The following is a 15,388-nucleotide window of genomic DNA, read 5'->3' as shown; positions in this document are numbered from 1 at the left end:
TGTTGTAGGACAGCTCCATTTGAAGTGTACATGTAACCTACATAGCAGTCAATAAAACTGAAATCTATTAGCATACAAATGTATGCTGTGAATGGTTTTTCAAATGACTCAAGTCCATGGAATGGATATAGACAAAAAGATAATTCAAGGACTATCAGAGGTAGAGAGGCGAGGCAGGGGTGAGGACATCATCCTGCTATTTTGACAGTCCCTGAAGGACAATACAGAAGAGGTATTTGCTCTATTCCTTCCCTTTCTCTGATGTATTTTGTAATAAAATTAGCAAGTGTAGTAAGATCATTGCTTTACTTTACTAGGACTGGAGACCACAGCAGCGATTCTGCTCTTGCACTACCTCTTCAATGAGGACCCGAGTGGCCTTTATGTCCGTGACAAGGTATGCCTATGCACCAATCATCTGTTTCTTCATAAACATAGGTGTGCATGCTGATATAAAACTACAGCTGAACATTTGTTATGTTCTTTGTTAATTGTATGTGTATTAATCTTTTCTTACTTTTGTTGACACAGATTTCACAGCTCTTCACTCCTTTACTGCACATCGGCGGAAATCCATTTCACCATGAGAGTGAAATCCCGCTGGCCTTTGATGGGGAGAACATCCACACCCTCGAGGACGTCCCCATGGGACTTGAGGCTCTGCTAGGGCTGTATTTTTTATTTTGCCTTAAATTTCCCATAAATGTCAGAAAAACACTTATGTTATTAAATTACTGTGTTCTGGGGATAAGAGAAGTTGGGGTGAAGTTACCAGGGCCGGTCATAAAGATGGCAAACTTCCTAACATAACTAAGTGGATACGATATACACACTAAAGCTGAAAAATCTGTATTTAGCATCAAGTCTACAATATTGTTAGTTTACCTATGATTCATTTTTAATGTATGTTGTTTTTATTGTACATCATTATTTATATTTTTTTTAATGTCATGAAAAGCACTATACAAAGTAAATGTATTATTTATTATGGTCTGACATGTCTGCAGAAATGTTGCAATATTGTAATGTGCTTTGTTTGGTAAATTGTTCTGTAAATATTTATTCACATTTGTGGTGCCACTAAATAAATAATGAATTATTTAAATAAATATTGTCAATATTGTTATTAAAATATTTTTTTATAATGGAGGGAGGGTGGACAGGGAGTTTAAGAAAATGGATTCTCCAGGAACCTTTACTTTTTAGATAATAAATAACTTTTAGGGGTTCCCCCACAGTTTCAATTTGAAGAACCCCTACTTTTTAGAGTGTATATTGATAAAAGTCACCTTGTCCGAGAGACATTTACATAGTTATACACAGCCCAATTTGGGATGACTATTTTGGGGCGAAATAGCGGCCATAACAGACAGACCTGATATCGCCCATAATTCGATGTCCTTGGACGTCGCTTTTTGTCTGAAAGTTTTTTCTCAACTGCGATACCAACTCCAGTCAGCAGATGGCGATATGCATCTTTCAGGTGATTCTGCCACTGTGACGTATAATCTAGTGGACGGGACGCTTCTTCAACATCAACAGGTAGTCAGCCACCTTGGTTCCTCTAACCCCCCATCACCAAATGTGGTTGTTAATTTCTTTAATATCAAATGAGGAGAGAAACTTATCACACAAGTCAGAATTATTCTTAAACTAAACCTTTATTCACTTTATAATAAGGGAGCAGATCAATACAATGCACACATATAAAGTGAATCAATTGAGTGCTCTACGATAATGATGGCTGGTTGACGAATCACCCCCAGATGATTCATTGAGAGCCGCGAGACAAAAGTACAAAGGTCTTTTATAGCCAAGATACACCCCTTTCAACCTACATGACGAACAATAGATGTATAGAACGGGTCACAAGGTTAATTAAGATTTGTATGAGAGATAGTTATAATTCTCAGCAGACAGTATCTGCTGTAAAAACAGTACTCTTTGTGTAGAGACCAGGGTCTGGCCCTGGGGTCATCTCTCCCTGGTACCTTATAGAACAGAAACATTAACTCATGCTCTGGAATGTGGTCTCTTTAGGTTTTATCACCCAAAAGACATTGTAAATCTCCTGTCAGTGTTTTCTCCCAGAGGCCCATCCTCAGTAGAACACACAGACACAATAGTTCTAAGAACCCTCTATTCTGTTGCATAAAACAACCATTTGATGCAATAAAAGTATTATAACATAATGTTGCAGTTTTGCTCTCAGTGTCCACTGAAAGTTGACTAGTAACAACAACTGGGACATAAAAGACACCCACCATGAGACCCACTAAATCTGCCCAAGAAGAGGGAAACAAAAGAAAAACCCACAACAAACTTAAAGACAGGAAGAACCAGTCGCCAATGTCATGCTCTAGTATACTGACTAACGAGGTGACACCAATCAGTGTGTCCTACGTGCTAATGAGCTATACGTTCTAAAGTCCATCCTCAAAACATAAATGGAAAAACCAAAGACTAACTAACACCTTAAGAGAATGCTTACCACCAACAGAAAACAACTTCCATTTCACATTATAATCAACTACAATGCTTCACCGTCACCAATATAAACATGGTGTCTGTCTACTGGCAAACAACAATTAAAAACAATATTTATTTTTTATTATTCCCACAAAGATTTTTCTTTCTATAGCTTCTAGAACTCTCGTCTTCCTAAAACCCACTATCTTCTAGAACTCTCCTCTTCCTAAAACTCACTAGCTTCTAGAACTCTCCTCTTCCTGAAACTCACCTGCTTCTAGAACTCTCGTCTTCCTAAAACTCACTAGCTTCTAGAACTCTCGTCCCCTTGGAACGAGCCCAAACAAAACTCATCTCTAATACGGAAAAACGTGCAGTAAAAATAAACTGTGATCCATGGCAATGCACTGGCTAAATGCAAAACATTTTGACTGCCCACCCTTGAAACAATCAGCAACCAGGTTGTTCTCACCACGGACATGTCTGATTTCAAGAGGAAACTCCTGCAATATCCATAGTAACTTTCCACCTCACTGCGGAGCTTCTCTCTCTTTTCAGAGTTCACTAGATAGGCATGTTGTTGGATCGGGGCCCAGTCCCCAATGTCATGCTCTAGTACATTTGGGTTGGCACATCTGAGAATTAACCCTGATATTCTAAAAACAGGGCAACAATGTCAATATAATTGTACCAAAAAAACTGTCAGTTGGTTGCATGAATAATTTTCATTACTAAATCTTACATGAAATGTAAATATGAAATATTTGATTGCATAGTATTATTTTCAACGTCTTTTCAATTACATTTTGCTAGGTGGGATAGCCCCAATGTCAAAACACAGATTTAAAGTGTCCAAATCAATAACCAATATGCAGAAACAGTTTGGGATCAATTGAAAACCTAACATGTGGTATATACACAAACATCTGCCACAATAATTGTCTTTTTTAAAACAAGCTCCTTATAAACTGCACAAGCACCAGAAACGCTGTTGTTTTGACAAGTAGCAATAAATCACTGATATCGATTAGGGGGGAAATCAGAATGTACTTGCTGTTGAAACTAACACAACAAAAAAAACACATGGAAATGGGAGATATCTTTTAGCTCACTGGTTAGAGGACAACCTGCAGAAGACAGTCAGCTACATTTTGGAGTGATGCATTTAAATTTAGGGGTCGCTAAACAAAGGAACGCAACACTTATTTGTCATCACTCATCGATATAATGTTGAAATCAATTGTGCCGAGAGGAGGGACATGAGGTTGCACGTCCTGTTAAAACTAACAGCTCAAAAACCACACGGAATCTGGGAATAATGTGTACATCACTGGTTAGAGGACAATTTGTAGAAAACAGCTAGCTACATTTTAATTCAAGTGGGTCACTAACGTGGTAAACAGCTAGGAACACAACTCTTTTTTTTGGTTGTCACTTTTTGTTAAATCTCATAAATAATACTCTTTCAATTCAGAGCCTGGATTTTCCCCCTGAGGCTAAAATCCATATCATGTTGAAATCAATAGAACAGGGAACAAACGTTTAGGCTTCTACATTGTGACATTATTAAAATATTCCTACTACAATGTTAAAACATTCTACATTGTGACATTAAAATACTCCTACTACAATGTTAAAACATTCTACATTGTGACATTATTTCATTGATATCATGAAACAACTCCTTCATGTATGTATTTTCTGATGTTTGATCAGAGATCTTTTATCAGAGTATCTCTTATCACATTGATCACAGCTATGAGATTTCTCTCCTGTGTGTGTTCTCTGGTGTATAGTCAGAGAGCTAGATATAGTATAACTCTTCCCACATTGATCACAGCTATAAGGTTTCTCTCCTGTGTGTATCCGCTGGTGTATAGTCAGATGGTCAGATCTAGTGAAACTCTTCCCACATTGATCACAGCTATAAAATATCTCTCCTGTGTGTATTCTCTGGTGTAAAGTCAGATGGTCAGATCTAGTAAAACTCTTCCCACATTGATCACAGCTATAAGATTTCTCTCCTGTGTGTATTCTCTGGTGTAAAGTCAAATGGTCAGATCTAGTAAAACTCTTCCCACATTGATCACAGCTATACAATTTCTCTCCTGTGTGTGTTCTCTGGTGTACAGTCAGAGAGCCAGATGTAGTAAAACTCTTCCCACATTGATCACAGCTATAGGGTTTCTCTCCTGTGTGTATTCTCTGGTGTACTGTGAGCTGGTCAGATTTAACAAAACTCTTCCCACATTGATCACAGCTATAGGGTTTCTCTCCTGTGTGTGTTCTCTGGTGTAATGTCAGATTGCTAGATGTAGTAAAACTCTTCCCACATTGAACACAGCTATAAGGTTTATCTCCTGTGTGTATTCTATGGTGTACTGTCAGAGAGCCAGATGTAGTAAAACTCCTCCCACATTGATCACAGCTATAAGATTTCTCTCCTGTGTGGATCCTTTGATGAATTGTAATGCCTGATGAGGTGAATCTCTTCCCACAGTCAGAGCAGCAGTGACTCCTCTTCCCTGTGGATCTCTGCAGGTGTTTATTGAGGCGTTCTGATCTGGAGAGACTCTTCTCTGCCTCGTCAGCATCATGAGGTTGTTGAGGCTCCCCAGAGGATCCACTATAGTCCCGTATCTCTCCTGTGTGAACAACAAAGTCAGATGATTAAAGGCCCACAACAGTGGAATTCCACTGTAAAAGGTGATGCCAACAGCGTAGCCATGATGTTGTACAACAATTGACGTCTGTAATGAATGTAAAAATTATTTGACAATTGTCTTAAAATGAGCAAGAATAGTCATGTTTTAGTAGTAACATCGATGATTGTAGACTAGAAATAAGTTTTTCATGTTGTTGAAACTCTAAGCAGTGTGCAAGACGACTTTTGGTCTCCAATATAGGCCCCTTTCTGTGTTTAATAAAATTGCGGCACAAGGGCGATGCGCACACAATTTGATTGCAGAAACACCTCCCCGCTAATGAGGAAACCGATAGTAATGGATGTAGTATATCTGCCTGGAGCAAAAATGGTGAGCAAAGCTTTTAGTTTTTCACAATGTATTCTGAATGTGAATGGGGGAAAACTCAGGGGAGTAACCTCTATTTCCAGGTTGATTATGAGTACATTTCACACTACTTTGGATTATAATTGTAAGGCTCGTTTGAATGTCCTGCTTAATATAAATGTGTGCTACAGTATTAAGAATTATGTGTAATTATTGAAGAACCGCGTTAATGACAGTATACATTTGGGTGTTGCTAATAAAGTTAAGATTTCTTTGTATTTCACCTTTATTTAACCAGGTAGGCCAGTTGAGAACAAGTTCTCATTTACAACTGCGACCTGCCAAGATAAAGCAGAGCAGTGCGACAAAAAAACAACAGAGTTACATACACGTGGGATAAACAAACGTACAGTCAATAACACAATAGAAAAAAATCTATATACAGTATGTGCAAATGAGGTAGGATAAGGGAGGTAAGGCAATAAATAGGCCATAGTATCAAAGTAATTACAATTTAGCATATTAACACTGGAGTGATAGATGTGCAGATGATGATGTGCAAGTAGAATTACTGGTGTGCAAAAGAGCAAAAAAAGTAAATAAAAACATGGGGATGAGGTAGGTAGTTAGACGGGCTATTTACAGATGGGCTGTGTACAGCTGCCCATATGTCTCCTACTTCAGCGATTTTTGCAATTCGTTCCAGTTATTGGCAGCAGAGAACTGTAAGGAAGGGCGGCCAAAGTAGATGTTGGCTTTGGGGATGACCAGTGAGATAAACGTCCTGGAGCGCGTGCTATGGGTGGGTGTTGCTATGGTGACCAGTGAGCTGAGTTAAGGCGGCCTAGCAAAGACTTATAGATGACCTGGAGCCAGTGGGTTTGGCGACGAATATGTAGTGAGGGCCAGCCGACGAGAGCATACAGGTCGCAGTGGTGGGTGGTATATGGGGTTTGGTGACAAAACAAATGGCACTGTGATAGACTGCATCCAGTTTGCCGAGTAGAGTGTTGGAGGCTATTTTGAAAATGACATCACCGAAGTCAAGGATCGGTAGAATAGTCAGTTTTACGAGGGTATGTTTGGCAGCGTGAGTGAAGGATGCTTTGTTGCAAAATAGGAAGCCGATTCTAGATTTAATTTTGGATTGGAGATGCTTAATGTGAGTCTGGAAGGAGAGTTTACAGTCTAGCCAGACACATAGGTATTTATAGTTGTCCACATATTCTAAGTCAGAATCGTAGTGATGCTGGACGGGGGGAGGCAGCGATAGGTTGAAGAGCATACATTTAGTTTTACTAGCGTTTAAGAGCAGTTGGAGGCCACGGATGGAGTGTTGTATGGCATTGAAGCACGTTTGGAGGTTTGTTAACACAGTGTCCAAAGAAGGGCCAGATGTATACAGAATGGTGTCGTCTGCGTAGAGGTGGATCAAGGAATCACCCGCAGCAAGAGCAATATCGTTGGTATTTACAGAGAAAGGAGTCGGTCCGAGAATTGAACCCTGTGGTACCCCCATAGAGACTGCCAGAGGTACAGACAACAGGTCCTCCGATTTGACACGCTGAACTCTGTCTGAGGCGTAGTTGGTAAACCAGGCGAGTCGGTCATTTTAGAAACCAAGGCTATTGAGTCTGCCGATAAGAATACGGTGATTGACAGAGTCGAAAGCCTTGGCCAGGTCGATGAAAACGGCTGCACAGTACTGCCTTTTATCAATGGCGGTTATGATATCGTTTAGTACCTTGAGCGTGGCTGAGGTGCACCCGTGACCAGCTCGGAAACTGGATTGCACAGCGGAGAAGGTACGGTGGGATTCAAAATGGTCAGTGATCTGTTTGTTAACTTGACTTTCAAAGACTTTAGAACGGCAGGGCAGGATGGATATAGGTCTGTAATAGTTTGGGTCTAGAGTGTCACCCCCTTTGAAAAGGGGGATGACCGTGGCAGCTTTCCAATCTTTAGGAATCTTGTACTCCATGGACTTTACAGTGTCCCAAAACTTTTTGGAGTTAGAGCTACAGGATGCAAATTTCTGTTTGAAAAAGCTAGCCTTTGCTTTCCTAACTGACTGTGTGTATTGGTTCCTGACTTCTCTGAAAAGTTGCATATCGCGGGGACTATTCAATGTTAGTGCAGTACGCCACAGGATGTTTTTGTGCTGGTCGAGGGCAGTCAGGTCTGGAGTGAACCAAGGGCTATATCTGTTCTTAGTTCTACATTTTTTGAAGGGGCATGCTTATTTAAGGTGGTGAGGGAATTACAATTAAAAAACAACCAGGCATCCCCTACTGACAGGATGATGTCAATATCCTTCCAGGATACCCGGGCCAGGTCGATTAGAAATGCCTGCTTGCACAAGTGTTTTAGGGAGCGTTTGACAGTGATGAGGGCTGGTCGTTTGACCGCGGACCCATAACGGATGCAGGCAATGAGGCAGTGATCGCTGAGATCCTGATTGAAAACAGCAGAGGTGTATTTGGAGGGCAAGTTGGTCAGGATAATATCTATGAGGGTGCCCATGTTAACGGATTTAGGGTTGTACCTGGTGGGTTCCTTGATCATTTGTGTGAGATTGAGGGCATCTAGCTTGGATTGTAGGACGGCGGGGGTGTTAACCTCACTAGGGTAGGGGGCGCTATTTTCACCTCCGGATGAAAAGCGTGCCCAAAGTAAACTTGGTAGATTTGGACAGAAAACACTCTAAAGTTTCCAAAACTGTTAAAATAATGTCTGTGAGTATAACAGAACTGATTTGACAGGTGAAAACCTGAGAAACATCCATCCAGGAAGTGGGATTTTTATATTTTTGTAGTTTTCCATTGACTGCCTATACAGATTCCATTGACTTAGGACTCAAATTGCACTTCCTATGGCTTCCACTAGATGTCAACGGTCTTTAAAAATTGTTTCAGGCTTGTATTCTGAAAATTGACAGAGTAAGACCACTCTGAATGAGTGAACCATTCAGTGTCCCAGAATGCGCCGTTCTTGTTTACCTTTGAAATGTTATCTATTATTTAGGCTAAAAACAACCTAAGGATTGATTATAAACATCGTTTGACATGTTTCTACAAACTTTACTGATACTATTCGGATTTTTCGTCTGGATGTTGTGATTGCCTTTGAGCCTGTGGATTACTGAACAAAACTTTTGGATATAAAGAGAGACTTTATCGAACAAAACTAACATTTATTGAGTAAATGGGAGTCTTGTGAGTGCAACGATTTGAATATCATCAAAGGTAAGTGATTAGTTTTATCACTATTTCTGACTTGTGTAACTCCTCTACTTGGCTGGTAACTGTTAATCTTTAAACTGATGTATAACACTTGTATGTTTTATGAATTTTTATAATGAGTATTTCTGTTTTTGAATTTGGCGCTCTGCAATTTCACTGGATGTTGGCCAGGTGGGACGGTAGCGTCCCACACCTCCTAGAGAGGTTAAGCATATCCCAGTTTAGGTCACCTAACAGAACAAACTGAAGATAGATGGGGCCAATCAATTCACATATGGTGTCGAGAGCACAGCTGGGAACTGAGGGGTGTCTATAACAGTGAGATACTTATTTATGGAGAGATTCATTTTTAAAATTAGAAGCTCGAACTGTTTGGGTTTAGACCTGGAAAGCATGATACAACTTTGCAGGCCATCTCTGCAGTAGATTGCAACTCCTCCCCCTTTGGCAGTTCTATCTTGACGGAAAATGTTGTAGATGGGGCTGGAAATTTCTGAATTTTTGGTGGCCTTCCAAAGCCAGGATTCAGACACGGCAAGGACATCAAGGTTGGAGTGTGCTAAAGCAGTGAGTAAAACAAACTTAGGGAGGAGGCTTCTGATGTTAACATGCATGAAACCAAGGCTTTTATGGTTACAGAGGTCAACAGATGAGAGCGCCTGGGGACACACAGGGCCTGGGTTAACCTCTACATCACCCGAGGAACAGAGGAGTAGGATGAGGGTACGGCTAAAGGCTATCAGAACTGGTCATCTAGTGCGGTGTGAACAGAGAATAAAAGGAGCATAATGTAATGTACAGACAGGGTTTGGTAGGGTGCGGGTACAGTGGAGGTAAACCTAGGCATTGAGTGACGATAAGAGAGGTTGGATCTCTGGAGGCACCAGTTATGCTAGGTGAGGTCACCGCATGTGTGGGAAGTGGGACAAAAGAGTTCTCTGAGGCATGTTGAGTGGGACTAGGGGCTACGCAGCAAAACAAAACAATGATAACTACCCTAAACAACAGTATACAAGGCATATTGACATTAGAGAGACATAAAGCGAGGCATAAAGCAATCACAGGTGTTGATTGGGAAAGCTAGCTAAGACAACAACGGGTAAGACAACAGTTAATCAGCTAAGACAACAAAAACACGTAAAATGGCGATGAATGGGCTGAGAGGGTCAGTTAACTACACACAGGGCCTGAGTTCGAGGCTGGGGCCAACAGAAACAAAATAAACAAAATGGAGTACCGTGATTAATGAACAGTCCAGCAGGCATCAGCTATGTAGCCAAGTGATCATAGGGTCCAGTGAACAGCAATATATGAACCAGGGAAGCCGCTAGGTAGTCATTACTATGCTAGCCGGGAGCCGGCCCTGGTTCGAGGCTAACTGGTGCTAGCTTCGGGACAAGGGTGTTAGCCACTGTAGCCAATCCGGTGCAAAGGTCCAGAACTTACGGCAGGAATCCGGTGATGTAGAGGCTTCTAGTCGTCTTAGTGAAGAGTCTGGGAGACATCAGCTGTGTAGCCGAGTGATCATAGGGTCCACTGAGCAGGCCGGGAGATGGGCCTGGCTCAAGGATAGCTTAGGGGCTGGGCCACTCGGCGGCAGCTAGCTGCGATTATCCGGTGTAATGGTCCAGAGCTTACGGCAGGAATACGGTGATGTAGTGGAGAAAAACAGTCCGATATGCTCAGGGTTGATATCGCGCTGTGCAGACTGGCAGGTACTATCCAGGCTAAAAGCGGCTGGTGTCTGAGCTAAAAAGGTAAAGGCCTTTAGCAGTGGCTAACAATGACTAAATATCTAGTAGCTAATTAGCTGGTTAGCTTCTGATGGCTAGCTGCTGATGGAGGTTCTAGCTATAAGGTCTAAAAAAAAAAAAAAAAATGCTGATCCGTATCATAATGGGTGAGGCTGGTTGCCGGAAGGTATATTTAATTTAAAAATGGAAAAAGATTAAAATATATTGCAATATATACAAAAAGACGAAAAATACATACCATTTACAACAAACAGGTCTTAATGCTACACCATCTTGGATTACAAGATGACTCAGTTAAAACCATTGGATTTAGCAAACTCTGAAATTATTTAGTATTTCTGTGCCCATGAAAACTGTTGCTTTTCAGAATACAAAAAAACTGTCCTACAGCAAGATCCAGTATTTCAGTTGAAGTTCATCATATGACAACCTTAACGCTATGACTATAACTACTGTTCCCTGAAGGAGGGAAACTAGGTACAACATACTATTAAATCCACGCCTCGCTGGAAGCACCACCGTCCACAGGTGATGAGAGTGAGGCTTGGATTTATTCCTTAAAATGTAATGCCGCTCTTCACCAACCCAGGAAAGGGGGGGGACAAACAGGTGTTGAACCTCGATTCCCTCCTTAAGGGAAGAGTAATTATAATCAAAGTTACACTCCCTTTCAGTCATTCAACTTCGGTACAACATACTACGGGGAAATACAATCATTCCCGATGCCGACCCCTACGGATACTAAATGAAACAGCCCATGGCAGACCACCCAGACTTCACCCTACAATATGCGCCAGTTTTGTCAGTTTATTTGTTGTCTTTTGTTTGAAACACTCCTGTCAATGTTGAGTAAGGACACACACACCTGATTACACATATAGTAGTAGGACTAGTCTACCTGGCCGGCACACAAATGTAGGCCTATAAATGTGCCCATTTGGGGATGTCTGATAGTATTTCACATTGTCTTAACGCTGCACCACTAATGAGTTGTGGAGCTTCTCAAAGTAACTTTTTCCTCACCTCCAAACAGCAAGCAAACAAAATCTAATCAAAATCAATTAAAAATGACAATAGTTCCTCAAAGTAAAACAGCAAGTAAAAATCACAATCAAATGCAAAAAAATCAAAATCAATTGTGAATGACAATAGTTCCTCAAAGTATTTTCGTAAAATATTTCCAGCTCTCACCCTTTCGATAACCACTCAGCATTAAAGGGAAAAACGTAATTCTATGATCCAGTGGAAATGTCATAAAATACCTGATTACTTCTTATCCTTTGCACAAATAGCCTATAGCTGTGTCTGTCCAGAACTCACTGGAGCAGGAAACTGAGGGCCTAGAATATTTTATATAATGTTGCTAGCTTGCTATCCGAGTTTCCTGACCCAGTTGATAGTTGAAACAATGTTTCAAGTTTGTAGTAGACAGGCCATGTGCAGCCAATGTGATTTCTAGGATATTTATTTTTATCAGGATATTTTCTACCTGCAGAATGCAATGTTTTTATTTGTTGGCTTTATGTCGGCTATTTTTACATAGTTGGCATCTAGAATTCATCATGATGTCACAATGGCAATAACAGTTACTTTTAGATTTGTATAATTTTCATTTAGATAGAATGTAGATTAATCACAGACAATAATTTTGAGATACTATTATAAATTAAATGAAACTGTTCCAGTAAAATGTGCATATGAAAATCATAACTGGCACGCAGATTGGTAGAAATGGTCAGATGAATTACTAGTCTATTAGTCTATCTATCTGTAGTCTATTAGTCTATTACTGCAAACTTCAGGAGCAAAACGGCAGAATTTACGAAGTCCAGCAGCGGAGGGGGGACTCCCTCTGGTCGGGTTGTGTTGACGACCGGCTCCCTCTGGTCAGGTTGTGTTGACGACCGGCTCCCTCTGGTCAGGTTGTGTTGACGACCGGCTCCCTCTGGTCAGGTTGTGTTGACGACCGGCTCCCTCTGGTCAGGTTGTGTTGACGACCGGCTCCCTCTGGTCAGGTTGTGTTGACGACCGGCTCCCTCTGGTCAGGTTGTGTTGACGGCCGGCTCCCTCTCGTCAGGTTATGTTGACGACCGTCTCCCTCTGGTCGGGTTATGTTGAGGACCGGCTCCCTCTGGTCGGGTTATGTTGACGACCGGCTCCCTCTGGTCGGGTTATGTTGACGACCGGCTCCCTGTGGTCGGGTTATGTTGACGACCGGCTCCCTGTGGTCAGGTTATGTTGACGACCGGCTCCCTCTGGTCAGGTTATGTTGACGACCGGCTCCCTCTGGTCAGGTTATGTTGACGACCGGCTCCCTCTGGTCAGGTTATGTTGACGACCGGCTCCCTCTGGTCAGGTTATGTTGACGACCGGCTCCCTCTGGTCAGGTTATGTTGACGACCGGCTCCCTCTGGTCAGGTTATGTTGACGACCGGCTCCCTCTGGTCAGGTTATGTTGACGACCGGCTCCCTCTGGTCAGGTTATGTTGACGACCGGCTCCCTCTGGTCAGGTTATGTTGATGACCGGCTCCCTGTAGTCAGGTTATGTTGGCGAGCGGCTCCCTCTAGTTATGACTTCGAGTCATTTGTGTGTCTTAATTATTTAATCAAACAGAATGCTTAAAGCATCATACAAGTTCAGTACATACAGATTTTATAAAAACACATGGGGCGATTGGTAGAAAGAACAGATGACTCTTGGTTGACCAAGATGTCTTTTAGTTGGGGACAGCACTAGAACATGATTTTGGGGATCCGAGGTGGCGCAGCGGACAGTTCATGTCAGTGCTTGAGGCGTCACAACAGACACCCTGGATCAAATCCAGACTGTATCACAACCGGCCGTGATTGGGAGTCCCATAGGGCGGCGCACAATTGGCCCAGCATCGTCTGGTGTAGGCAGTCATTGTAAATAAGAATTTGTTCTTAACTGACTTGCCTAGTTAAATAAAGGTTACATTTAAATAAATAAGTAAATAGTGTTTCATGACAAACCATTTTCTACAAATCTGTCAAGGCACCAACTTTGAGAAGGGTTTAAAACAAAGGTTTCAAACCAATTCATGAATGTAATTGCATCTAGGTATGTCTTGCCTTTAATGTAAGGGCATGAAAAAAATTGGCTGAATATTATACAATGACTTATCAACAGCTCTAATAATTTGCCTCCACAGGAAATCTTCACTGGCAATTCTAGAATATACTATATAGCCTAGAAACCTGGTTAAACTATCATTATGACATCATGGATGAATTCTAGAATATACTATATATCCTAGAAACCTGGTTAAACTATCATTATGACATCATGGATGAATTCTAGAATATACTATATAGCCTAGAAACTTGGTTAAACTATCATTATGACATCATGGATGAATTCTAGAATATACTATAGAGCCTAGAAACCTGGTTAAACTATCATTATGACATCATGGAGGAATTCTAGAATATACTATATATCCTAGAAACCTGGTTAAACTATCATTATAACATCATGCATTGCCAGTCCTTGTATTCATAGTGTAGTGAATTCAGGGGGTCGCCCTGAGCTGGACTCAAACCTGGGTCCAGCGACTCTCAAGCCAACACCTTATAACTGTTTTGCCAAGATGTCTGAACTTCTTGACGAGGTCGCTAGGTGTTGGGTTACGGTTGCTACAATAGCATTCTCTATGATTTTGAGAGTGGTTACATTTCTCCAGCACCCATCCCTCAGCTGTTAACCAAACCAAGTCTCTTGGCAGCCATTTTGTTGCTGTTTAAATACTAGGTTGTCCCTTTAAAAAAAACACACATCAATCAACCAATCTGAAGTTGAAACAATAACACAGCAGTCATTCCACCACTGTTTTGGTAATAAGATGATGATGGGGCTGGAGTCATTTAACTACTCTCAAATTCATAGACAGACCAATGGATGAAAGGACTGACCATCCATGATATCAACATTATAGTTTTAACCATGTTGAGGCTATACAGTGTTGACTTACATTATTTCTAAACATTGGAGTAAAAAAAGCTTATTTGGGGTTCTGATGGGGTACAACAGTTGAACTAAGCTCATGAGGCATGTGTTATATTCTTCAAGAATCAATGGCTATAAATAAATAATTTAAAAGTCAAAATATGGATGTAGCAATTGCCGATTTCCCCTTTAACACCAAACATCAGTTCAACAACTGCAGAGTTTGTACCTCTGTATTTAAGACAGTACTTACCAGTGGTAATCACCGCCCGGTTTCTCAAAACCATCTTATGGCTAAGTTCATCTTTAGAACCACTGGATGCCTTAAATTGCGTTTGGGAAATCGGGCCCAGATATCCAGTTTCCTCCTCCTCTTCTTCCGATGAGACCGTAATCTCCCCCTCCTCCGCTTTCACTTCAAAAACTGAATCCTCCTCATCTTTCACTGTAACATCCTCCTCCTCTTTCACTCTGAACGCGTCTTCCTCTTCTTTCACTGTAACGTCTTTCTCTTCTTCTTTCACTGTAACAGCCTCACTCTCTACTTGTTTTTGTATTGTAACATCCTTCTCTTCCTCCTCCTCTTTGATGAGAGCTTCTTTCTCCGTCCAGCAGACCGTCTCTTCTTCAGCAGGAAGAGAGTCATTTAGTGAACTCATGGTCGGAGATGTTAGCTAGCTAGGCTAATGCTAACTTAACCAGCCCGCCAGCTGAATAATAACAACAACACCGTAAATATGAAATTAAATAGGATAACTAACTAACTAGACGACAGACGAGGGTTTAAAATACAGTGGCTAATATACACTAAATCGTCTAAAGAGCTTTAATGGTTCGTCTATCTTGTCTAGCAAGCTACCGATGTGGCTGAATTACTGTTGCTGCTGTTGAAAGAAGCGTTCCGTCCACTAGATTATACGTCACACTAACAGCATTGCGTTCCG

General features: G+C 41.3%; 2 protein-coding genes across 2 annotated transcripts in view; both read right to left on the bottom strand.

Moving 5' to 3' along the window:
* LOC129842748 (zinc finger protein 664-like) overlaps positions 1–15,388 on the bottom strand; it is a 275,164-nt gene that overhangs the window by 100,980 nt on the left and 158,796 nt on the right. The window lies entirely within an intron of this gene.
* LOC129842746 (zinc finger protein 501-like) lies at positions 1,700–15,369 on the bottom strand. Its single transcript, XM_055911375.1, has 2 exons — positions 14,698–15,369; positions 1,700–5,114 (listed from the first exon to the last, which is right to left on the bottom strand). Exons 1-2 carry the CDS (start codon positions 15,101–15,103, stop codon positions 4,156–4,158), a joined length of 1,365 nt encoding a protein of 454 aa, XP_055767350.1. The 5' UTR covers positions 15,104–15,369; the 3' UTR covers positions 1,700–4,155.

Source organism: Salvelinus fontinalis, unplaced genomic scaffold, assembly GCF_029448725.1.
Source record: "Salvelinus fontinalis isolate EN_2023a unplaced genomic scaffold, ASM2944872v1 scaffold_0064, whole genome shotgun sequence".
Taxonomy (NCBI): domain Eukaryota; kingdom Metazoa; phylum Chordata; class Actinopteri; order Salmoniformes; family Salmonidae; genus Salvelinus; species Salvelinus fontinalis.
The sequence above is the reverse complement of the archived record's forward strand: the minus strand, read 5'-3'. Positions and strand labels throughout refer to the sequence as shown.

Coding starts and splice junctions, on each gene's coding strand:
- LOC129842746 (XM_055911375.1), bottom strand. CDS start 15,103: ATGAGTTCACTAAATGACTCTCTTCCTGCTGAAGAAGAGACGGTCTGC. Junction 5,115..14,697: donor CCGGGCGGTGATTACCACTG/GTAAGTACTGTC, acceptor TTGTTCACACAG/GAGAGATACGGGACTATAGT.